Source organism: Kogia breviceps, chromosome X, assembly GCF_026419965.1.
Source record: "Kogia breviceps isolate mKogBre1 chromosome X, mKogBre1 haplotype 1, whole genome shotgun sequence".
NCBI lineage: Eukaryota > Metazoa > Chordata > Mammalia > Artiodactyla > Physeteridae > Kogia > Kogia breviceps.
The window spans coordinates 903,489-927,421 of NC_081330.1; the positions used below are offsets into that span (position 1 = coordinate 903,489).

General features: G+C 53.7%; 2 protein-coding genes across 2 annotated transcripts in view; both read right to left on the reverse strand.

Moving 5' to 3' along the window:
- Positions 1-2,398: 2,398 nt before the first annotated feature.
- LOC131748833 (olfactory receptor 10W1-like) lies at positions 2,399-3,275 on the reverse strand. Its single transcript, XM_059051185.1, is given in 2 exon segments — positions 2,399-2,930; positions 2,932-3,275. Coding segments are annotated over 2 exon segments (876 nt in total).
- Positions 3,276-16,289: 13,014 nt separating this feature from the next.
- The window catches only part of IKBKG (inhibitor of nuclear factor kappa B kinase regulatory subunit gamma), a 31,117-nt gene continuing 23,473 nt past the window's right edge, over positions 16,290-23,933 (reverse strand). The window contains exon 10 of the mRNA XM_067023880.1: positions 16,290-16,916. Coding sequence (XP_066879981.1) covers positions 16,861-16,916 — 56 coding nt within the window. The 3' untranslated portion in view covers positions 16,290-16,860. The remainder of the gene's footprint in view (positions 16,917-23,933) is intronic.

Below are 23,933 nucleotides of genomic sequence, written 5' to 3' on the forward strand. Positions count from 1 at the left end.
CAGCCGCCTAAACCCAGATGTCCTGTAGGGCCTGGACCAACCGGCCCCCACGCCCTCACTCTGCTCTCCCCGCTTCCCGGTCTCCCCTCTTCTTCCTTTACCGTCCTGATGACAGGCCTCTCCATAGCCTCCTGCTCTCTGTTCTGTCCTCCATCTGATCGCTCCCCCGAAAGATCCCCAACCACTCTCCCTAGGCCACCGTAGGCCAGGGTGGCATCGTCTCTTACCGGACAGATTGCTGTGCCCCTGCTCTCTGGGAACCCCTCCTCCCTGGGCAGGTCATCGTCATGTCACCTAGGATCTCCCCCCAACCACACAGACCCACGTCCTGTCCCACAGCACCCAGGAGAGGGTTTCCCTCCTCTCTGGGGCCCCCTGTGCCACCAGACTCCCACCCCACTGCCTGGGAGTGATGGAACCCCCTGTCTCTGCACCCCTGCCCACTCAGGGCCTTGTGTGTGCGCACGTGTGTGGGTGTGCACGTGTGTGGGTGCGCACGTGCACAGGAACACGTGGCTTGGTGCTGTGCGCACACAGCAAGGCCGTGGTGGATGGGAACCCGAGGCTGTTCTCCTGTCAGCAACGTTCCCTCCCTAAGTGCGAACTCGACTGTGGCATCTGAGCTGCGCCTTCGGGGAAGAGAGGAGTTGAGATAAATGGCGAGGGTGGGAGACCAGTCAGTACCTTGACTTTTCTAACGTCTTTATTATGGACATGTCACATGTCCACACGAGAGAGGATAGTGTTTTTAAAAATCCACCTACCTTTCACCCAGCTTCAATACTTGTCAACATTTCACTAGTTTATTTTGAAAATAAGGAAGGATTTAGGGGTGAGAGTAGTGAAGATAATATTTCTTGAAGAGATCAAAGAAGAGGCACCCCTCTAAGCTTGTCCAAATAAAGGGGTGCCCCTGCACCCCTTTCGTAAGGGTATCACGTGGCCCTGAAGCACAGGGCCCGCGTAGGGTTGCCACGGGATGTCGCCGGGAACAAGCAGCTACTGGTGTTTTGGTCACTGTCTCTCTGACTTGCACGTCAGTTCTCTCTCCACATACACTGAAGCCAGTGATCACCCCGCCTTCACTTTGATCAACCTGGAGTCGCCATCTGGGTTCCCCCGCAGGGACCTCATAATGGCGCCCCCTCCTGCCCCTCCAGGCTCCGACCTTTCCTAGGTCTGAGGGCACGGGCCAGAGAGCAAGTAGGGCTGGACACGAGGAAAAATTACCCACATGGCTCCTGCCCTCCAAGATCTGCCACCGCCGTTGAGGGGTGCCCCTGTGGCGTCCCTGAGGGCCCCTCTGTGGCAGGAGATGGGGTCATCGTCTAGGAATGATGAGGGAGGTGGTGGGAGCCATGCACTGGGGAGAGGAGGGAAGGTTGGGGTTCGGTGAGGGAGGCGTGGGGGGTTTGAACTAGGAGAAAGTGTATTGTTGGCAGCACGAAGGCCAGAGGGAGGTGATCCTGGTGGTGGTTGAGTTTTGCAATGCAGGGTCATCGAGGACCCAGACCCTTTCCTTCCTGACCCTTTTAAACAGCATGTGCGTGTTCCTAGGCTTGGTGGCGGGTGAATCACTCCTTCCTATGAAAGAACAGCTCGTAACCGCTGTGTAGTTTTAAAATAATTTGTTTTATTTCCATCTTTTAAATGAGGTGCTCCGCTCCCCGGCCTAATCTGTGAGCTCCTTGGAGGCTCATGCCTTGGTGTGTCCCACGTGCAGTGCCTGGTACCCACCAGGTGCCCGTTCATCCAGCCAGGGCTTACTTGCCACCAAGTGCTGTGCTGCAGGGACCCACGGCACTTCGCCCCGCCCGTGGGGTGGAAGCGGGGTCAGCAAACACTTTCTCGAGACCGTAACGCTGGGCTGAGTCCCTGAGTCACAGAGGCTCAGCAGAGTAGTGAAGGCTTTCGTTCCATTCGCCACCAGAGGCCGGAGCTGTTCCTGAGCCAGAGCTCCCGGGGCAGCAGCGTGCGGTCAGCGCTTACGGAGCACCTGATACGTGCCTGGTGCTGGGGTGACACGTTAATCACAGTTCGTGCCTTCAAGGAGCCTCTAGGCCGGTCAGGGAGGGAGCAGAGCACATCAGTCCTAGGTGATGAGTGAGCCCACGGGCACTCCGCAAGGCCTCCGGGAGTGAGCAGTCCTTCGGCCCATCGCGGGGTGGGGAGGAGCCGGCTGGCCCGGAGGCTGGAAGCGGGGGGTCGGGCATGCGTCAGAGAGGGGGGTGCGCAGGGGGAGGGCGGAGTGGCTTACAGCTCCGGGGCCGGCTCTGCCGTGCCACCCTTGCCTGTACCTCACTGGGACTTGGGAGCTAGCTCCTTGCACCTCTAGCTCACTTTTGGCCGCAGAAGCCAGATGCTGGGTGTCGTCGTCCCTGAAGGGGCAGCGAAACGTTCACTGACCCCCCAGAGCTGCTCCGTCTCGGAAAGCGTCAGGGTTTGTTCCACCCGTGACGGCGGGAAAGGGGGCGGGAAGGTCCAGGCGCCCGCAGCCCCGCAGCGCAGCCCTCGGGAGGGGGCGCGGAGCTGCGAGGGCTGCGCTGACATGACCCACTGGGCTCTTGCTCGTGGACCCCCTCTTCCCCCTCCCCTTGCACTGGACCGCCAGCCTCGTCTGCCTGTGGCTCTCCAGGAGGCTCTTGCGGGCCCCCTTGACTTCCCTGTTCCTCAGACTGTAGATCATAGGGTAGAGCGTGGGAGTGACATCGGCGTAGATGAAGGACACAATTTGGTCCTGTTCTGGGGCGTAGCACGACGCGGGGCGAATGTCGATGAATATTGTGCAGCCGTAGTGCAGAAGGGAGCCCAGCGGGCGCCCAGCACAGGCGGAGAAGGCCTTGCTCCCACCCTCAGCCGAGTGGATTCTGAGGGTGGCAGCGATCATGAACCCGCAGGAGACTGCGACCTCACTGGCCCGCGTGTGTCCGAGCCAGGAGCAGCGCAGCGGAGATGTCACAAAAGAAATGATGGACCTCGTGAGACTGACCGAAGGGTAAGAGGGATGTCGGTGTGGTGAGGGTGAAGGAGAGCGCGAATCCGCTGACTCACGCCAGAGCCAGCATCTGCAGACACAGGGGCCTGGCGACGACGAGTGTGTAATGCAGCGGCTTGCAGATGGCCACAAAGCGGTCGTAGGCCATCGCAGCCACGAGGAAGCACGCTGCTCTGCCCAGGGCGCTGAAGAGGTGCATTTGCAGGGCGCAGCCCAGGAAGGGCATCCGCTGGCTCCCGGACAGGAAATTGGCCAGCGTGCTGGAGACGATGACCACCATATAGCCGGCAGGAGTAGGGAACACCGCTGCGTGGTACAGACCACCTGGAACTTGTTCCTTCCTGATCCCGTGCCTGACACTCCTCAATGAGTCCTTACTGTCCAAGATTCCGGATATGGATGTGTAGACACATATGCAGTCTTACCTTCATTGCGTTTCTGGGGTGTTTTTTTTTTTTTAATTTATTTATTTGTGGCTGCGTTGGGTCTTCGTTGCTGTGCGTGGGTTTTTCTCTAGTTGCGGCGAGCGGGGGCTACTCTTCGTTGGGGTGCGCGGGCTTCTCGTTGCGGTGGCTTCTCTTGTTGCGGAGCGCGGGCTCCAGGCGCAAGGGCTTCAGTAGTCGTATAATGCGGGCTCAGTACTTGTGGCTCTCCGGCTCTAGGATCAGTAGTTGTGGCGCATGGGCTTAGTTGCTCCACGGCACGTGGGATCCTCCTGGACCAGGGCTCAAACCCGTGTCCCCTGCATTGGCAGGTGGATTCTCAACCACTGTGCCACCAGGGAAGCCTCTTCATTGGTTTGGTTTTTTTGGTTTTTTTAAAAATTAATTCATTTATTTCCTGGCTCACAGGCCCAGCCGCTCCACGGCCTGTGGCATCCTCCCGGACCGGGGCTCGAACCCGCGTCCCCTGCATTGGCAGGCGGGCTTCAACCACTGCGCCACCAGGGAAGCCCATCTTCATGGGGTTTTTTTGTTTGTTGGTTTTGGGGTTTTTTGTGTGTGGTACGCGGGCCTCTCACTGCTGTGGCCTCTCCCGTTGCTGAGCACAGGCTCCGGACGCGCAGGCTCAGCGGCCACGGCTCACGGGCCCAGCCGCTCCGCGGCACGTGGGATCCTCCCGGACCGGGGCACGAACCCGCGTCCCCCGCATCAGCAGGCGGACTTTCAACCACTGCACCACCAGGGAAGCCCTTCATTGGTTTTTAATTTGAAAACTGACAAGTGCCCACCGTAAAAAAATTCCGTGATGCAGGAGCATAAAAGGCAGCAATTTTAATTGACAGACACATCCCCTTTCTCGAGTCCTTCCCTGTGGTGGGCAGAATTTGAAGCTGTCCGCCTAGACGCCCATCCGTGTTGTGCAGACCCGGTATAAATTCCTCCTCTTGAGGGCAGAAGGGAGCAGTGAATGCGATGGCATTAGCAACCTGCACCAGGTGTGCTGGCAGCTGTCTCCAGCCCGCCGCTGATTTGGGTGTTGGGTGATGTTAGGTGGGCAATTTAAAATGCCATAGCACTCTCCTCTCACAAAGCAGCAACTTCTTTCTTCATCAACCTTTTCCCTAGTGGTGCATTTTTTTTTACTAGATTCTAGAGTTCTCTAAACGTTGACTCTGACAGTGTTTTCCAGCTGATTAGTTGCATGTGTGGAGCAATGGAGCCCTGGAGTTCCTCACTTGCCATTTGTTGGTGATGTCACCCTGAACATCCATATGTTATACTTTCACTAAATATCCAAACTCTCAGAAATGAACAGAATCTAACAGAACTATAATGGAAGAATGAGGAAGGAAGCAGGGTGGGTAGTGTTATAAAAGCTGAATTCTATTCATTAGTAATTAACCTCTAAAAAACGAATCAAGGGGCTTCCCTGGTGGCGCAGTGGTTGAGAGTCCGCCTGCCGATGCAGGGGACGCGGGTTCGTGCCCCGGTCCGGGAGGATCCCACGTGCCGCGGAGCGGCTGGGCCCGTGAGCCGTGGCCGCTGAGCCTGCGCGTCCGGAGCCTGTGCTCCGCAACGGGAGGGGCCACAGCGGTGAGAGGCCCGCGTACCGAAAAAAAAAAAACCAAACAAACAAACAAACAAAAATAAAAAACGAATCAAGATAGAAAGACAAAAGGACGCAGGAGCAAGAAAGAGGGGAAGGGAAGGGAGAGGGACACGGAGAAGGAGGAAGAAAGGTCAGAAGGAAGGAAGAAAGAAAAGAAGAAGGGAAGGGAGGGGAAAAGAGAAACAGAAAGAACGAGACAGGAAGGAAGGACGGAAAAGAAAAGAAAAACAGATCCTCGACGTAGTCACTACAGCTGCCGCATATGCTGTCGGGTCAGAGTTTTCATCACCACCTTCATTGCCGCCATTGTCATGCCTCCCACCAATCACCATCGCCAGCATCTCTCTCCCTCCAGCCCATAACACCAGAGCTCTCCGGGCTCTACAGTGGCAGCCTGTGTGTCCAGGAGTAACAGGAATCAGACTTACCCTCCCACTGGAAACACTCCCGCTGGAGTCTGCCAGAGCACTGACCTCCACAAGCGTGCGAGGAAACTATGTGAGGCCAAGGAAAGGACCACCCGAAAGGATGGAAGGTAACTCTGCCCAGCGCTCAGGCAGGACAGGGACTGGGGGCTGTCCCCGCCGGTCGGAACGCAAAGCTCATAATTTCAGGAGGCCTTGAGCAGAGAGCTCAGAGCGCTCTCCCTTCAGTAGTGTGGGGAGAAATTGACTCCTACACTGAAAGCTGCTCTGGTCCCACGCAGCAGATCTTCAAACAAGTATTAATAGGATCTAAGCGTCCCCGGTAATCTAACAGCATCCCAGAGCAAAGCTCAAAAAATATGTCTAGGAATACAAAGATATCCAGCCCCCAGGGGAAAATCATAATGCTGGCATCCAATCTAAAATTACCAGGCGTGCAGAGAAACAGTAAAATCGAAAAAGAGGCTTGATGAACCTAGGGGCAGGACAGGAATAAAGACGGAGACGTAGAAAATGGACTTGGAAGACACGGGGAGGGGGAAGTGAAAGAGTGGGAGGGAGATGCAAGAGGGAAGGGATATGGGGATATATGTACACATATAGCTGATTCACTTTGTTATACAACAGAAACTAACACACCATTGTAAAGCAATTACACTCCAATAAAGATGTTAAAAAAATAGGTTTAATTCTCTCCGTTGAAAATAAGGGGACAGGTGGGCCCCCTCCTTTTCTTAAATCATCTACTTTAGAAAACTTGTAAGTTCTTTCTCTGTCTCCTTGAAAGTATGTCTATATTTTTAAAGGCTAAAAGAGTCTCTTGTCCGCTTTACAACCCAGAAATGTCTTTTTCAGGGACCTAAGAAACATCTCTTTGCAACGTAAACATCAAGCAAGATAGCACCTCTTCCTCCCAGTTGTTGTGGGAGGGCAGAAACCTAACCAGTGAGCACCTGGCCCCAGACTGCAAAACGAGCTCCTGCCATAAAGATATGGGGGGTTTATTTTTCCCTTGGATAAAGCCAAGTATGCTCAAGATTCTGTAACAAAATGCTGATTCCCCGATCCACACTGGCTGACTGAAACAACAGAAATTTACTTTCTGACAGTTTTGGAGGCTAGAAGTCCACGATCAAGGTGCCAGCAAATTTGGCTTCTGGTGGACTCTATGCCTTGTAGACGACCGCCTTCTATATCCTCTTGTGGCCTTTCCTCAGTGCACATGGGGAGACAGATAGATGAGAGAGACAGACAGACACCAGGAGAGAGAGAGAGAGAGGGTGCGTACGCTCTCAGGTGTCCTCTTATAAGGACACTAATCACTGTGAGACCAGGACCTCATTTTTAAAAATTTATTTAATTTCTTTATTTTGGGCTGCGTTGGGTCTCTGTTGCTGCCCATGGGCTTTCTCTAGTTGTGGCGAGCAGGGGCTACTCTTCGTTGCGTTGTGCGGGCTTCTCATTGCACTGGCTTCTCTTGTTGCAGAGCACGGGCTGTAGGTGCACGGGCTTCAGTAATTGTGGTGCGCGGGCTCGGCAGTTGTGGCGCACGGGCTTAGCTGCTCCACGGCATGTGGGAGTTAGTTGCGGCGTGCAGACTCCTTAGTTGTGGCATATGAACTCCTTAGATGTAGCATGTGGGATCCAGTTCCCGACCAGGGATAGAACTGCGTTGGGAGTATGGAGTCTTAACCACTGCACCACCAGGGAAGTCCCCCAATCACTTTTATCAGTAATAAAGCTGGTATTTAGGTTGAAAAACATGTCAAGGGAGATGTGTCGAAGGCTGCAGATGGTAAACTAGACCTATTTGAAAGGGGTGGAAAAGGACAGGCGGCAGGCGTGAGTGGTGTCAGTGAACTCCTTGCAGAGGAAATGATTCGCGTGGTCCAATTTGTAACGCCACGTACGTTTCTTCAGGAGAAAGCAGAGGGTACAGAAGTGATTACAATTCAGGCCAGACGAACATATAAACACGAGGAAAGGAGAGCAGGCCAGCTTCTCTGAATAGTGGGCAGTAGGGAGCCGGACTAGGGAGGCCGAGCCGTGGTCTTGTGCGAAAGCCAAGTGGGAATTAAAGCCGCACAGGCACTTACGGAAGACCCGGTGAGCTCTCTGTCCCAGGTTGCCCTGTGGGAGTGGCGAAGGCGGAGCCGTGAGCAGACATTCTCAGAGTTTTTTCGTTTTAGGTTTAGCAAATAGGTTTTAATCGTCATCACTGGGGAAAAAAAAAAACAACAAACCATCAGTGCAGAAGCGGACTCCCATGGGTAGGTAGTGAGTAGGCGTGGACACTGGTTGGACATGTGCGGGAAAAGCCCAGAGAATGTACTGAGCAAGGGTGTCGCATGTTGGCTTCTGCTGTCACCCATATCACAAGCGGAAACTCATGAATTAACCGGAGCCACCTGAGGGTCTGAAATAAGGGCAGAAGGGCAGGGTCCGTGGGACGTCTGGGGGCTCTGAGTCCCGCCTCTGCGAACAATACCTGATGGACATCCTCATACATACCCATCAAGGGGACCAGTGGCAAGTTCCCAGGAGCAGAATTGCCGGGCTTTAGGTATGAGCAGGCGTCACTGCGTTCAGTTGCGCCGCGCTGCTCTCTGCTATGGCCGTAGCCGTCTCCACTCCTACTAGGTCCTTGCGACCTTTGGGGCTTTCCTCTTCTGTAACTAGCCTATTCATATCCTTCGCCTATTTCCATAAAAATTGGAATTTCTGTTATCTTCTTGATGACCAACAGGATATTTTAAATATATATTCTTGGGGCTTCCCTGGTGGCACAGTGGTTAAGATTCCACCTGCCGATGCAGGGGACATGGGTTCGTGCCCCGGTCTGGGAGGATCCCACGTGCCGCGGAGCGGCTGGTCCCGTGAGCCGTGGCCGCTGGACCTGCGCGTCCGGAGCCTGTGCTCCGCAACGGGAGAGGCCACAGCAGTGAGAGGCCCGCGTACCGCAAAAAATTCTTTTTTTAATTAATTATTTATTTTTGGCTGCGTTGGGTCTTTGTTACTGCACATGGGCTTTCTCTAGTTGTGGCGAGCGAGGGCTACTCTTTGTTGCGGTGCACGGCCTTCTCATTGCAGTGATTTCTCTTGTTGCGGAATACGGGCTCTAGGCATGCGGGCTTCAGTAGTTGGGGCTCATGGGCTCTAGAGCGCAGGCTCAGTTGTTGTGGCAATTTCAAATAGGGTGGCCAGGAAAGCCGTGCTGAGTGGGTGACATTTCAGTAATCCAGGTGAACTCTGGATGAAGAGTTCTAGAAAAGGCCAGTGCAAAGGCCCTGAGGCAGGAATGAATGGGCCTCATTTTTTATAAAGGGCAAAGAACCCTGTATGGCTGGATTCAAATAGGCAAGGGGAAAGGGAAAGGGGAAGGGGAAGGGGAAGGGGAAGGGATGAAGCCAGAGAGGATACAGACTGGATCACGTAGGACTTTTCAGGCCACTGTAAGGCTTTGTTTTCAACTCTGAGAGGCAGCCCATTGGAGGGTTTGGAACCGAATAGAACAAAAACAATCAAAAATATCCACATTGGGGGCTTCCCTGGTGGCACAGTGGTTGAGAGTCCACCTGCCGATGCAGGGGACACGGGTTCGTGCCCCGGTCCGAGAAGATCCCACAGGCTGCGGAGTGGCCGGGCCCGTGAGCCACGGCCGCCGAGCCTGCGCGTCCGGAGCCTGTGCTCCGCAACGGGAGAGGCCACAGCAGTGAGAGGCCCGCGTACCACAAAAGAAAAAAAAATGTCCACATTGGCTTAAGCCAAAGGGAGAATTTCTGGGTCTGTGTAACTGAAATGTACAGAGGTAGTTCCTGTCTTCAGGCATGGCTGGATCCGGGACTCGGTTCTCTGAGATCTTTCTTCTTGCTCTAGCTTCCCCTCTGTCCATTGCCAGCCTCCCTCCCCTGCAACCCCAAAGTGTCACTGGTTGGATGGAATCACCATGGCCGGAGGAAAGCAGTGCTCCGATTGGCCCGGCCTGAGCTACATGCCCACCCCTGGAAGCAGAGGTGAAGTCAACTCTATCAGAACCATAATGGCCAAGAGAAAAGGAAAGGGGAGATTTTCTAGGGTGACATGAGGATACCAGTACCAAGAGAAGGGAAACGGATGCTGGGTGACAAAACCCATAGATTTCCTCTACAGCGGTGCAGACTTTTCATCAAATTCAAAATCCATTTCCAATGTTTTTTTTTTTTAAAAAGCAAGACTAGGAAAGAATCTTCTCGTAATAGAGCATGTGCCCTGCTACTGGCCTTCCCGTCAGCTTCCATCCCCTGACTCTGGGGTTCCACATCCACTTCAGGGGGGTGTCCTCTTCCTAATCCTTCCACACAGACCTTTGCTGAATTAAAGTTTGTAAGTAAGTGGTTTTAAAGGGGGAAAATGGAGCAGACTATTATTTTCCAAAGGAAGAACATTTCAAAACTAATAATTCCTTATGAAAATATTCAAACAACATGGGAATCTAAAATCTAAATAGCGAAAGGTTTCTTCCCTAACGCCCAGCGATGACATTGACAGCAGGGGTGGCTCTGCCTTTTCCCACATGGTCATATAGTCACAACGTATTGAAAAACAGGAACAGGCCGTACCCAGAATTCTGCGATTTGCTTTCATCTCTTTCCATATTACTTCCCAGCTATCTACTTTGCTCTGACTGCCATATGTTACTCCACCAGGACGGACTTACCGTGATTTACTGAACGCTTCCCCTGTTGATGTACCTTCTACCAGTTTTTCACAATGACAAACGATGCTGTAATTAACACCGTGGTCCATTCTGCCTTGGTCACATACACAAGAGTTTTTCTGTGATAGATACCCAAAGGTGGGTCAAAGGATATGCATATCTTAATATTTAATAGGAAATGCCAATCGAATGTCCAAATAGATTTTACCACCACTCTGATAGTGTATAAGAGTCCTCGTTTCTAACTATAGCCTTCTCGAACACTGAAGATTTCAGTTAATTAAATTAATCCTACACTGAGATCTGCTCTGGTCCCAGAAAGCAAATCTTAAAAAAGTAAGACTCAAGAGGTTCAAACTGTTTCCGAGTAACTTAATAGGATCCCAGAACAAAGCTCAAGAATAAGTTTAGGAATAGAAAAAACATCCAGCACCTAAGGGAAATCTTCTCGTGCCTAACATCCAATCTAAAATTACCGGGCATGCAAAGAAGCAGGCAAATCCAAACCATTATGACAGAAATCAGTTAAAATGCATCGATTGGAAAGGAAGAAGTAAATGTGCCTGTATTTACAGACAACATGATTGTATATGTAGAAAGGCCCATGGGATTTATAAAAAGAGCTATTACAATCAACTAGTGAGTTCAGCAGGGTTGCAGAATACAAGCTGTTTTAGAGGGAGCTAATTACCTCACCCCAAACACTTCACCAACTGCCCCGGCACTCTTCTTTGCAGATCTGAAACAAGGTCAGTAAGCCACAAATTCCTACTTAGTATCCTGGCGTTATATGTTAACATAAAAATGTAACTATACAACTAAGAAAATATTCCAAAATTAACACTGAATGGCAGGACACAATTTTCTTTTTGTTCTACTTCTTAACACTGTCTTCAATTACGTGTACTACTTGAATAGCTGAATCCCAGTCCTCCCCTCCAACCTGAAGACAGCTGCAAGAATATTAGGAGGTGCAGAAGCTAACACTAAACTCAGACGCAGAACAGCAGCTCGGTTTTATTTTCTGCAGTTAACATTCAATCACCAAACAGGCAAAAATCGAAGCCACAACAACAAAATGGCGACCACCGAAGAAAGCAACGCCCTAGGGAAGGACGCCAAGGACAGGACACGTAAGCTAGGGTTAGCCCCCAGTGGCCTGATGACGCTGAACATAAAAGGGGGGCACAAGGCGCTGCAAGATCTGAACCACCTGGGAAAGCTGGCTCAGACAGAAGGTGACGGAAGCGCGGAGGTGGCCCAGGTCTTCAGCGGTCAATCGGCTAAAAGGAAGGGAAAAATCAAATTCAAGTTCCTGAGGAGGGGCGCCTCCCTCCCTGTCCCCCCACACCGACAATCCCAGAGCAGCACACTTCTTTGGGCTTAACCCTCCATCACAGCTCCACCGGGGCTAAGCCTGCCTCTAGCCACCTGCCACCCCACCCTCCCCAGCTCCCTGTAGAACGGACATGACAAGGACGCGGCCCTCCACGTTGAGCTCCTGCTGCATGGGCTCTGCGACTGGAAAGTATACACTCAGCAACTGGTGGGCGACCTGCGCGTCCATGCGCGATGGGAAAAGCACGGTAAGGATGCTGGTGGACATATGGTTAAGGCACCACCCACGCTACTGATTCCGCCTGTGCGTCAGGCTTCGTCCTCACTGAGACCCGCCTTCACCCCCCAGCCCCCGGCCTCCCCCTCAGACCACCCCTTAGGCCGTCCACACCCTCCCACCCTATACACTGAGGCCACCCTGGACATCACCACTACCCTCTGGGTTCCCTCAGGCTGGTGTCCCCACCAGCATCCCGTGGGCCCAGACCACCCTTGGCCCGTACCCTCCCGCCGCCCAGAGTCCCTCACTCCGCGCTTCACGCCCAACCGCCGGCGGCCCCTCCCCCCACCCCACCTCCAGCCCAGCCCCCGGCCGCGCGGCCCACGGGGGCCCCTGCGAAAGGATACCACTCTAGCTCTTCCTCACCCGGACCCCCGGCCCCGGCTGCCGCATCTCCACGTGGCCCGGCTGCGTGCTGTAACCACTGGATCTGCACAAGGTCATGGGCTGCGCCACCTGCTTCTCCTGCGACGCCGGGCTCGCCAGCGTCGCCAGGACTGACCGGGGCACCGGGGTCGTCCTGGCCACCACATGCCGCTTCCACTACATCGGCCACGGCACCTGCGCCTTCGTCTGCCGCCCTCACGTCTCCTCCTCCATCTGCCTCAGACTCCATCTAGAACCGCTTCCACTCCCCCTGCGAGCTGAGGAAGAGCACGGCGCACCCTCACAAAACTCAGCCCCCTAGCGCCCCCTGCAACTCGTGATTCCCGGAGCGCCTGCGCAAACAGACCCCCGGAATGCCTCCCGACCCGTGATTGGTTCCCACTGACAGAGCCTCAGGCCCTCCAGCCAACCGGTGCCCCCCTTACGAAGCTCCACACCTCAGAGAGCTGTGTAACCCCAATGAGGCTGCGCCAACGGACACCCACGTGGTCTGGTCCCTTTAACCCGCCTACCTCGGGCCCAGATACCCCCCGTAGGCGGCTTAGCCACGAGGCCTCCAGGTGACGCTCCTCCCCTTAGTGTGGCTGGAGCTCCCCAGTGCGCATGTCCAAACAGACCTGCGCCCCCAACTCCTAAGGCCTTTGGGCACGTAACTGTTTCCCTGCCAAGCCTGCAAACCCCAGGCGAGCCCCGTGCACTTCAAAGTCTGTGTCAATGCCAGCCTGGCCACCTCCACATGTGACCAGCCTGCTGAGCACAGGTCCCTGTCATCGAGTTCTGGGAGTGAGTCAGGCACCTCTGGGCCGGGCCCAGCCTGTCTCTCTGGCCTCCCACACGTAGCTCAAGTCTGCATGTGTGTGCGTGTGTCGGGGTCCGGCCTTGGGAGGATGAGGCCAGGGATGCGGAGCGGGCGGTGCCTGCCCGCCTGGGGAGGGAAGCGGGGGACTGCCGCTGGGCCCGCTGGGGACGGCGTGGGGCCGGGCCGGGCCGGGCCGCCAGGGGCTCCGAGGCTCCGGGGACACAGACCGCAGCGACTCCAGGCTGCAGGCTTGGCCCGGGCCGGCCAGGTGCACGGGGGAGACCGGCTGGACTCAAGGGCTGCGGCGGTGGGGAGGCGGCGGGCACCACCCCGGGGCCTCCCCCAGCCTCCTGGCCCTTCGCTGGCACAAGCTTCATGGGCTTTCCCTCCCCCAGGAACAAGGTCTTGCGGCTCTCTGGGGGGCTGGAGGCTCCGGGGGCCCTCAACTGGGAGGTGACCCTGTGTCTGCTGGCCTGCTGGGTGCTGGTCTACTTCTGTGTCTGGAAGGGGGTCAAGTCAACAGGAAAGGTACAGCCGGGGTGACGGCAGGGCTGGGGGCAGCACTGCCTGGGGGTGGGGGGGGGGAGTCTGCCAGCGACCACTGCTGCAACGGGAGGAGGAGACTGGAGCAGGGCCAGAGCCCGAGGAGCGGCAGGGACTTCAGTCCGGGCCACTTGATCCCCACCCCCTGGCTGGAGAGTCTAACCCACCCTGCGCCTCCAGGCCCGGCAGCCTTCCCTCCCGAGTGGAGGGGGAGGGGCCCCGGGAGCGGCTGCCCCTTCCCTGGGGTGGGGGGCGTCCCTGGCTCGCCTTCCCTCCCTTCCGGTCTCTCTGGGTTCTGGCCCTGAGTCAGTGTTTGACCGTCTCGGTCTGTCTCTCTCACCTGCCTGTCTGCCCTGGGGGACCCGGCGGGGAGCCTGGACACATCCCTCCCTCAGGGGCTCCCTGTCAGGTTGTGCTGTAGAACAGGGCTCGCTGGATGAAGGTTGGAGTAGATGGCGAGGGGCCAAGCCACAGAACCCAGCAGGGTCCATGCTCTGGCTACTGGACTCCGTAGTAATAGCTGGCACTTCCTATGTTCCATACGCTGTTTCAAGTGCTTTCCGTGTATTAGTCCATCGTGTAGGATTTCAGACAATATTGCCAACATCAGTCTCCTGTCTCCCATGATGCAACTCTCCTCCGAACAGGTAAAACACACCCACTCTCTCCCCAACACTAGCGATTCCAAGTCTTACCCTTCTCCGGGGGGTGTCCCTTCCATCTCTAATTTGAGCAGATACACGCACCTCAATGTTCACAGCAGCTCTATTTACAATAGCAAAGACATGGAAGCAACCCAAACGTCCATCAACAGTTAATGGATAGAGAAGATGTGGTGTATATATATACAATGGAATATTACTCAGCCATGAAAAAGGATGAAATAATGCCGTTTGTAGCAACATGGATGGACGTAGATACTGTCATACTAAGTGACGTAAGTCAGACACAGAAAGATAAATATCATATGATATCACTTATATGTGTAATCTTTTAAAAATGGTACAAATGAACTAATACACAAAACAGAAATAGGGTCACAGATGTAGAAAACAAACTTATGGTTAGCAGGGGGGTAAGCGGGGGCGGGGGTGGAGGGATAAACTGGGAGATTGGGATTGACAGATACACACTACTATATATAAAATAGATAAGGGCTTCCCTGGTGGCGCAGTGGTTGAGAATCCGCCTGCCGATGCAGGAGACACGGGTTCGTGCCCTGGTCCGGGAAGATCCCACATGCCGTGGAGCAACTAAGCCCATGAGCCATGGCCGCTAGGCCTGCGCGTCCGGAGCCTGTGCTCCGCAACGGGAGAGGCCACAACAGTGAGAGGCCCGCATACTGCAAAAAAAAATAAATAAATAAATAAAAAATAATAAAATAAAATAAAATAGATAACTAGTAAGGACCTACTGTATAGCACAGGGAACTCTACTCAATACTCTGTAGTGACCTATATGGGAAAAGAATCTAAAATGAGTGAATATATGTTTATGTATAACTGATTCACTTTGCTGTGCACCTGAAACTAACACAACATTGTTAATAAACTATAGTCCAATAAAATTTTTTTGAAAAAACCATCATCGGTCATATCATTTGCAAATATTTTCTTCCATTCAGTAGGTGGCTTTTTTGTTTTGTTGGTAGTTTTGTTTGCTGTGGAAAATCTTTTAAGCTTGGTTGTTTTTGAGCTGTGTACTACTCATTGTCCGTAAGAAGTTTTTTTGTGGGGATTCTTTGGAGCCTAGGATGGCATTCTCCAGAAAAGAATTGATTGCTTTTTTGTGTGTGTGGTACGCCGCCCTCTCACTGTCGTGGCGTCTCCTGTTGCGGAGCACAGGCTCTGGACGCGCAGGCCCAGCGGCCATGGCTCACGGGCCCAGCCGCTCCGCGGCATGTGGGATCCTCCCAGACCAGGGCACGAACCCGCGTCCCCTGCATCGGCAGGCGGACCCCCAACCACTGCGCCACCAGGGAAGCCCGCATTGATTGCTTTTGCTTGGCATCTAATGGTACTATTAGGGGTTGAATTATGCCATAGACCGAATGTTTGTGTCCCCTCAAAATTCATGTGTTGAAATCCTAACCTGCAAAGTGGGGCCTTTGGGAGATGATTTAGGTCATGAGGGTGGAGCCCTCATGAATGGGACTAGTACCCTTACAAAAGAGATCCCAAAGAGCTCCGTCGCCCCTTGTGCCGTGTGAGGACACAGTGAGAAGACGGCTGTCCACAGAGCACAAGTGGGCCCTCACCAGACACCAAATCTGCTGGTACCTTGATCTTGGCCTTCCAACCTGTCTGTCGGCAGCAGACGTTCATCCGTGTGGTTCTGAGAAATCAGTGCCCACCTTGCCGCCAGAACCAATGGAACCAGCGGAATTCACAGAACGTTCCATCCCTGGGTCTCCCCACTGCCACGCTTGCTAGGACCTACCACACTTGCCCTGCCCTCTGCTCCAGCAGGGATGTGGCAGCGTGAGCTGCTGCCCGCCCCCCCCCCCCGACATGCACACCCCCCTCTGGGGGGGGTTCACCTCTGAATGACTCTAGAGAAATCAGCCTCTAGGGAAAGGACAGAGTAGGGTCACCTGTGTCATGAGACCAAGGCAGACAGTCCCCTGTTCTCTTCCGCCCTGTGGTTAGTGCACGTGGCACCACCTGTCCAATGGTCATCTGTCAAACAGAGCTTTGGCAAAGGTGTAAATGTGTTGCTGTATCTTCATGTGCATTTTCAAAGGAGCTTATAGGAAGCTACACAGGGCTCTTGGACAGCATTTTCTATAACAGCTTTATTGAGATAAACTCACACACCGTACAATCCGGCCGTCTAAAGTGCACAGTCAAGCGGGTTTTAGTATATTCATAGATTTTTGCAACCATCACCACAACCAATTTCAGAATCTTCTTATCATCCCCGCACCCACTAGCAGTCATTTCCCAATTCCCCCAGCTCCTGCGGCCTAGCAGCCGCCAGGTGACTTTCCTTAAAATTTAAACTTATATTCACAATAGTTATAATCTAAAGGAAAATCCAGTTTTTTGTCATGGCCTGAACTGGAATTGCTTTCACGGTTTTCCCTTCTACCTTTGGTTTTTTTGTTGTTGTTTTGTTTTGTTTTTTTGGCTGCGTTGGGTCTTCGTTGCTGCGCGCGGGCTTTCTCTAGTTGCGGTGCGCGGGGGTTATCCTTCGTTGCGGTGCGCGGGCTTCTCATTGCGGTGGCTTCTCTTGTTGCGGAGCACAGGTTCTAGGCGCACGGGCTTCAGTAGTTGTGGCTCGTGGGCTCAGTAGTTGTGGCTCGCGGGCTCTAGAGCGCAGGCTCAGTTGTTGTGGCGCACGGGCTTAGTTGCTCCTCAGCATGTGGGATCCTCCCGGACCAGGGCTCGAACCCGTGTCCCCTGCATCGGCAGGTGGATTCTTAAGCACTGCGCCACCAGGGAAGCCCTGAACAACTTCTTAATACCTTCATTGTTCACATTTCCCTCAACCAGATGGCATTCTGCCCTTTTTACAAATGGGGAAACTACAGCTCAGGGAGATTAAATAAGGGGCAGAGCTGTGACTTGTCCAGGTGACCCCGGGGTCTGTGTTCCTGCCTGTACATTGCCAACATGATCTACCCATTCGTGCTCCAGAAAAATATCTATAAAAAATACCGATGCTTATAAGAGGCCCCCCCAAATTAAGTCACCTGCCCCCTAAAAGAGGTTTACGGCGCGATCATCTCTAGCACATTAATACACATTTCTGTCAAGTACCATTTATCGGGATGCGGGGGTGTCTGCGAAAATATGGACAGAAGGATCCTGATGGGGCTTCAAGGCAAGCTCCCGCCCTCGATATGCACACTGTTCCGGGGGACTCTGCCCTCTAGTGGAGGGAGATGGAAAACAAACCAGAAAAGACGGGGAATTCAAACAGGGCAATGGATTTAGGGTGGAGACTACAGATGAAGGAGGTGATGTTTCACCTTCAAGCTGAACAACAAAAGAGAAACCAGCCATGCAAAGGTTTGGAAAATGGCACTCACCGCAAGGGGGTGGGGAGGCCAGCAGGGACAAAGGCCTCAAGACACAGGTGAGGAAGGGGAAGAGGGTGCCGTTGAGAACCACAAGAGCTCTCGGCGGGAACATTCCATTCGACCCCTGGCACTCGGGCATGGCAAACACTGGCTGGCTTCTTGCAGCCTAAGGTCACGACCCGGGGCCGGCCCAGCCCCCTTTTGAGCTCCTGTCTGAGAAAAGAGGGCTGGCAAAAGAATGTACTGTGTGTTGCAGCCAACACCTGACCTAGCCCCCCCCATCCTCAGAGCCTTTCCTAAGAGGGCTTCAGGCCCCTGAACCGTACACTTACAAATGGTTAACATGGTAAATCCTATGTGTATTTTACGACAACTTATAAAAACACCCACATCACGAAGTGTTTGGAGAACACCTTTGAAAATAAAATTTTCAAATCAGCTTTTTAAGCTCTCGACAAAATGCAACACCCATTTATGATAAAAAAAAAAAAAACTCTCCAGAAAGTCAGCATAGAGGGAACTTACCTCAACATAATAAAGGCCATATATGACAAACCCACAGCCAGCATTGTTCTCAAAGGTGAAAAACTGAAAGCATTTCCTCTAAGATCGGGAACAAGACAAGGATGTCCACTCTCACCACTATTACTCAACATAGTTTTGGAAGTTTTAGCCACAGCAACCAGAGAAGAAAAAGAAATAAAAGGAACACAAATAGGAAAAGAAGAAATAAAGCTGTCACTGTTTGCAGATGACATGATACTATACATCAAGAATCCTAAAGATGCTACCAGAAAACTAAGAGCTAATCAATGAATTTGGTAAAGTAGCAGGATACAAAACTAATGCACAGAAATCTCTTGCATTCCTATACACTAATGATGAAAAATCTGAGAGAGAAATTAAGGAAACCCTCCCATTTACCACTGCAACAAAAAGAATAAAATACCTAGGAATAAACCTACCTAGGTAGACAGAAGACCTGTATGCAGGAAAGTGTAAGACACTGATGAAAGAAATTAAAGTTGATACCAACAGATGGAGAGATATAGCATGTTCTTGGATTGGAAAAATCAACACTGTGAAAATGACTCTACTACCCAAAGCAATCTACAGATTCAAGGCAATCCCTATCAAACTACCAATGGCATTTTTCACAGAACTAGAACCAAAAATTTCACAATTTGTATGGAAACACAAAAAACTACCATATGACCCAGCGATCTCCCTACTGGGTATATACCCTGAGAAAACCATAATTCCAAAAGAGTCATGTACCAGTGTTCACTGCAGCTCTATTTGCAATAGCCAGGACATGGAAGCACCCTAAGTGTCCATCGACAGATGAATGGATAAAGAAGATGTGGCACATATATACAATGGAATATTACTCAGCCATAAAAAGAAACGAAATTGAGTTATCTGTAGTGAGGTGGATGGACCTAGAGCCTGTCATACAGAGTGAAGTAAGTCAGAAAGAGAAAAACAAATACCGTATGCTAACATGTATATATGGAATCTAAAACAAATGAAAAGAAAATGGTTGTGAAGAACCTAGGGGCAGGACAGGAATAAAGATGCAGATGTAGAGAATGGACTTGAGGACACGGGGAGGGGGAAGGGTAAGCTGTGACAAAGTGAGAGAGTGGCATGGACACATATACACTACCAAACGTAGAATAGAGAGCTAGTGGGAAGCAGCCGCATAGCACAGGGAGATCAGCTCGGTGCTCTGTGACCACCTAGAGGGGTGGGATAGGGAGGGTGGGAGGGAGGGAGACACAAGAGGGAGGAGATATGGGAACATGTGTATATGTATAACTGATTCACTTTGTTGTAAAGCAGAAACTAACACACCACTGTAAAGCAATTATACTCCAGTAAAGATGTTTAAAAAAATCAGCTTTTTAAAAATGAATTACCAGTTTGGAATTATGTGCTCTTGGGTTTCCAGTATGAGTCGCATTATGTTTGAAGTTGCTTTGGGAGCACAAGTGGACAGCCGTGCAGACACCTCGATGTCTCACTTGGGCAGACCAGGGATCAACAAAGAGTTAGCAGTCAGTGTGTGTGTGTGTGTGTGTGTGGCCAGGGATCAACGAAGTGTGTGTGTGTGTGTGTGTGTGTGTGTGTGTGTGTGTGTGTGTGGCCAGGGATTAACAAAGAGTTAGCAGTCAGTGTGTGTGTGTGTGTGTGTGTGGCCAGGGATCAACGAAGTGTGCGTGCGTGTGCGTGTGTCTGGTTGGTTGTGAGCAACACACCATGCAGTGGCTGGGGACGTGCTCAGAGAAGCGCAGCTGTAAGGAAGTCAGTGCTTGCCAACAGCTGGGTAAGAGAAGCAGTTATGCAAGAAGCCGCCGGGTCTGTCGGAAGTTCACAAGCTGTGTTAGCACACTCGAGAGGGGGGCTTAGGCGCGCTGTTTCCTTCTTCCTGGTTTCCTGAAGCAGCAGCTCCTCATGCCTGAGCGAGGCACGGAGTTGGCCACCCCCGTGGCTAGCAGAGCACCCAACCCAACCAGCAACACTGGGGCCTCTGCCGTGGGGCGCCGTGTTTACGACAGCTGTGCCAGCCCAGCACCCCCGCTAGGTTCTCATGCAATCGGTTTTGCTTCCCACCCTGCGTTCAGTTGCTTGCACTTAACTGCCCTCAGATGCCAGGGTCAGCGGGAAAGGGACCCGCACGGGTCAGTGTGCAGCGTGCAGCTGTCTGTCCAAGCACGTTTTCTCTTTCCATGTCTGAATATCTACACACTGGTTACCTGGCGGACCTCACAGACGCGGCAGTAACATGCTCCCCATTTTACACACCTGGATCTGGGGACATTCCCCCACCCACCCACCCATGGTGCAGTGCGCAGTTTGACTGTAGGTTGAGATGTCTGCTTCGGAGGCTTGTGGTTTGTACCTCAGCCACAGTTCAGCTCTGCCTTGGCCAAGGTTCTTCAAGAGCCGCCCTTGCGGGCTTCCCTGGTGGCGCGGTGGTTGGGAGTCCACCTGCCGATGCAGGGGACACGGGTTCGAGCCCCGGTCCGGGAAGATCCCACGTGCCGCGGAGCGGCTGGGCCCGTGAGCCGTGGCCGCTGAGCCTGCACGTCCGGAGCCCGTGCTCCGCAATGGGAGAGGCCACGACAGTGACAGGCCCGTGTACCGCAAAAAAAAAAAAAAAAAGAGCCACCCTTGCCATGGCTTCACCGCCACTAAGGCACGAGACACTCCAAAACGTAAGGGAGGAGGTCGCAGAAACAATGCAGCAGCCACACCCCACACTGCCCACCCGCAAAGTGCTGCTATTTCGTCTCCTCTTCTCCATCCACCACGTACAAACAGTGTGCGAAGGACAAGCTGCTCACGTGGAAGTCAATACTTGGACGGTCCCATTTTATGGATGAGGAGCCTGAGGCTCAGAAAGGTAAAATCACCAGGCCACCATCAAACAGCAGACGGGCCCAGGGAGACGTCGTGCGGGCCCATCTCCTCCTGCCCTCTGCTCCTCGGCAAAGCCCGCACAGCGACGGGTCTGCTCTGTCCGTTCAGACGGGCAACGTCCTGCTGCGGCCAAGGGACCCTGCTCAGCCCTGTCCCCTTTCTAACCTGTCAGTGGTCGGCTGGCAACCAAAGGCATCCAACTCGCAATGCAGGCAGAGCTGCGTTTTCTCACAGAAAATAGCAGACTCGTTGCTGTCTCGGGCCTCCTATAGAACAGGGCTGGGTGCCCCATGTGCTATGGGTTGAAATGTGTCCCCCCAAAGAAGATCCATGGGAGTCCTCACCCGCAGGACATGAGAATGCCACTGCATTTGGAGACAGGGTCTTTTTTTTAATTTTTTTTATTTTTTGCGGTATGCAGGCCTCTCACTGTTGTGGCCTCTCCTGTTGCGGACTCTCCCGTTGCGGAGCACAGGCTCCGGACGCGCAGGCTCAGCGGCCACGGCTCACGGGCCCAGCCACTCCGCGGCACGTGGGATCTTCCCGGACCGGGGCACGAACCTGCATCCCCTGAATTGGCAGGTGGGCTCTCAACCACTGCGCCACCAGGGAAGCCCTGGAGACAGGGTCTTTACAGAGGTGATCGAGTTAAAGTGAGGTCACTGGGGTAGGTCCGCATCCGATGGAACTGGTGTCCTTATAAAAAGGGGCCATTTGGAGAGGCAGACACGCACAGAGGAGAGACGACGTGAAGACACACGGAGCAGACGGCAACTACACGCCCAGGAGAGAGGCCTGGAACGGACCCTCCCTCACGGTCCCCGGAAGGAAGTGCCCCTGCCCACAGCCCCCTGGATCTTGGGAGACGAGACGTCCCTGTCGCTTGCCCCAGCCAGCTTGCGCACGCGGCACGGAAGCGCCAAGTCGGCCCTCGCGCCATCTGCAGTCAACCCCCTGCTGCACCCACCCCAGGGCGGTGACATATACCCTCTGTGTATCAAACTCACACATGCACATGACAGGCATCTAGCAAATACATACATAAGGACAACTGAGCCACTGGTAATGCTACCACCACACCCACCCAAATGGTAGCAGGGTGTGCACAGACGGGGGTCCCTGCTCCTTGTCAGCACGGCACTGGAAGTCTTCATTTGTTGCCATTTTGACATCACTTTTTGTGTAGTCTGAGTCTGCGTTGTTTTAGTCTTTCGTGAGGGAGAAAACCTTTCATGTGGTGCTTATTTTATGGCTCACCCGGACTCCTCTTAAGCAGGTAACGAAGTGGGGCATGTGGGAATATGACCACAGGGATGTGCTTCCGTCTGTCTGTCTCCACCTCCCAAACCCAGGGTCATGAGGATCAAGGGGCTGCTTCCCTCGTGGGAGGAACCCCGTCACTTGCTCCCGAAGCCAGAGAGTGGAAGCCCTGCTTTCAAACCCTCGGTCTCGCGGGTCCAGTCGGCCCTACAGGAGGAATCAGGCTCCCGAACTCCGGACTATACTCCAAAGTTACAGTAATCCCGACAGCCTCCGGGGAGAGAAGGTTCCGAAGGGCAGTGGCTCCCGGCCGGCGCCTGGTCCCATCCCAGCCCCGACTCAGCCGGCCCGGGGCGCGGGCAGCACGTGCTGTCAAGCTGTCTCGCCACTGCCGCTGTGCAGCCTGCGTGGGGGGTCACCGGGTGGGAGAATGCCCGCCTCGCGCCACTCCAGGGTCTCCCCTTCTTTGAACCCCCTTTCAGAAAAGGGAGCTGATTAGAGAAGGGCTCCTGTGCACCCCTGTCACCCTGTTAGAAGCACGAAGCCAACCCCGACACAGCCAGGAGCCAGCACAGGTTGCAGGTGGTCCAGTGGCACTGCCCCCTTTTCCCGCCGCGCCCGTCGGCCCCAGCAGCGGGGTGCGGCCGGAGACAAGACGTCTTAAGGATCGACAGTCCCCAAGCCTGCAAGGGCCCGCCCACCCCCAACTCCAGCTTTCCTCGCCGCCATCACCGTGGGGAACAAGCCCTCCGACAGCTGCGGCTCCTAGAGACGCCCCTGTGCCGGGCTGAACGGTGGCCGCGAGAGATACACGCGTCCTGACCCCCAGAACTGGCGACTGTGATCTTATTTGGAAAAAGGGTCTTTGGGGATGTGATGAAAGTAAGGGTCTACAGATGAGGTCATCCTGGATGACACAGGGGGGCCCCAGATCCAACGACAAGTATCCTTAAAAGAGAAGAAAGAGGACACAGACAGAAGCAGAGAAGACCACGTGAAGACGGAGGCAGATGCCGGAGAGATGCGTCTACCAACCAAGGACCACCGAGGACAGCCACCAGGAGCTGGGAGACAGGCCCAGAACTGATGCTCCCTCAGAGGTTCCAGAAGGAACCAAGCCTGCCCGCACCTGAATCTCGGACTTCGGTCTCCAGAACCGGGAAAGAATGAATTCCTGGTGTTTGAAGCCACCAAGTTTGTAGCCATTTGTTACAGCAGCCACAGGAAACTAGCACATTCCCCCCAAAACAGAAAGTGCTCCTGTAGAGAAATTGCAGGAGGTGGACTGAAGAGCAGCACCCGTGAGCGGAGAAGCTGTCCGTGCCTTTAACGTGGTCCCGAAGGACCATCTGCAGCTACATACTTGGGCTTCAGGAAGTGGGTCAGCCCCTCCGCCCCTGCAGATGCCAAGCAAGCCCCCAGCCGAGGCTTCTCCTTGGAACGGGATGCCGGCCGGGCCGTCTTCCAGCAGGAGACTGACGCCCCGATCCTAGCCCACCCTGCCACTGCCGCATAGCAGGGAGGCGTGGACAAAGCCCAGGGGCGGATCTGTGACGCCCCATTCCCAACCCGGGCAGCCCACGGGGCGCAGGAAGAGGCTGGGCACCGAGGAGCAAACCGCGGTCGCAGGGGTGATAACGCCCCCAGCTTTGACATCCTCGGAAATGTCCAGAATCTTGCAGAACAATGAGCAAGAGTTCTCTGGTGC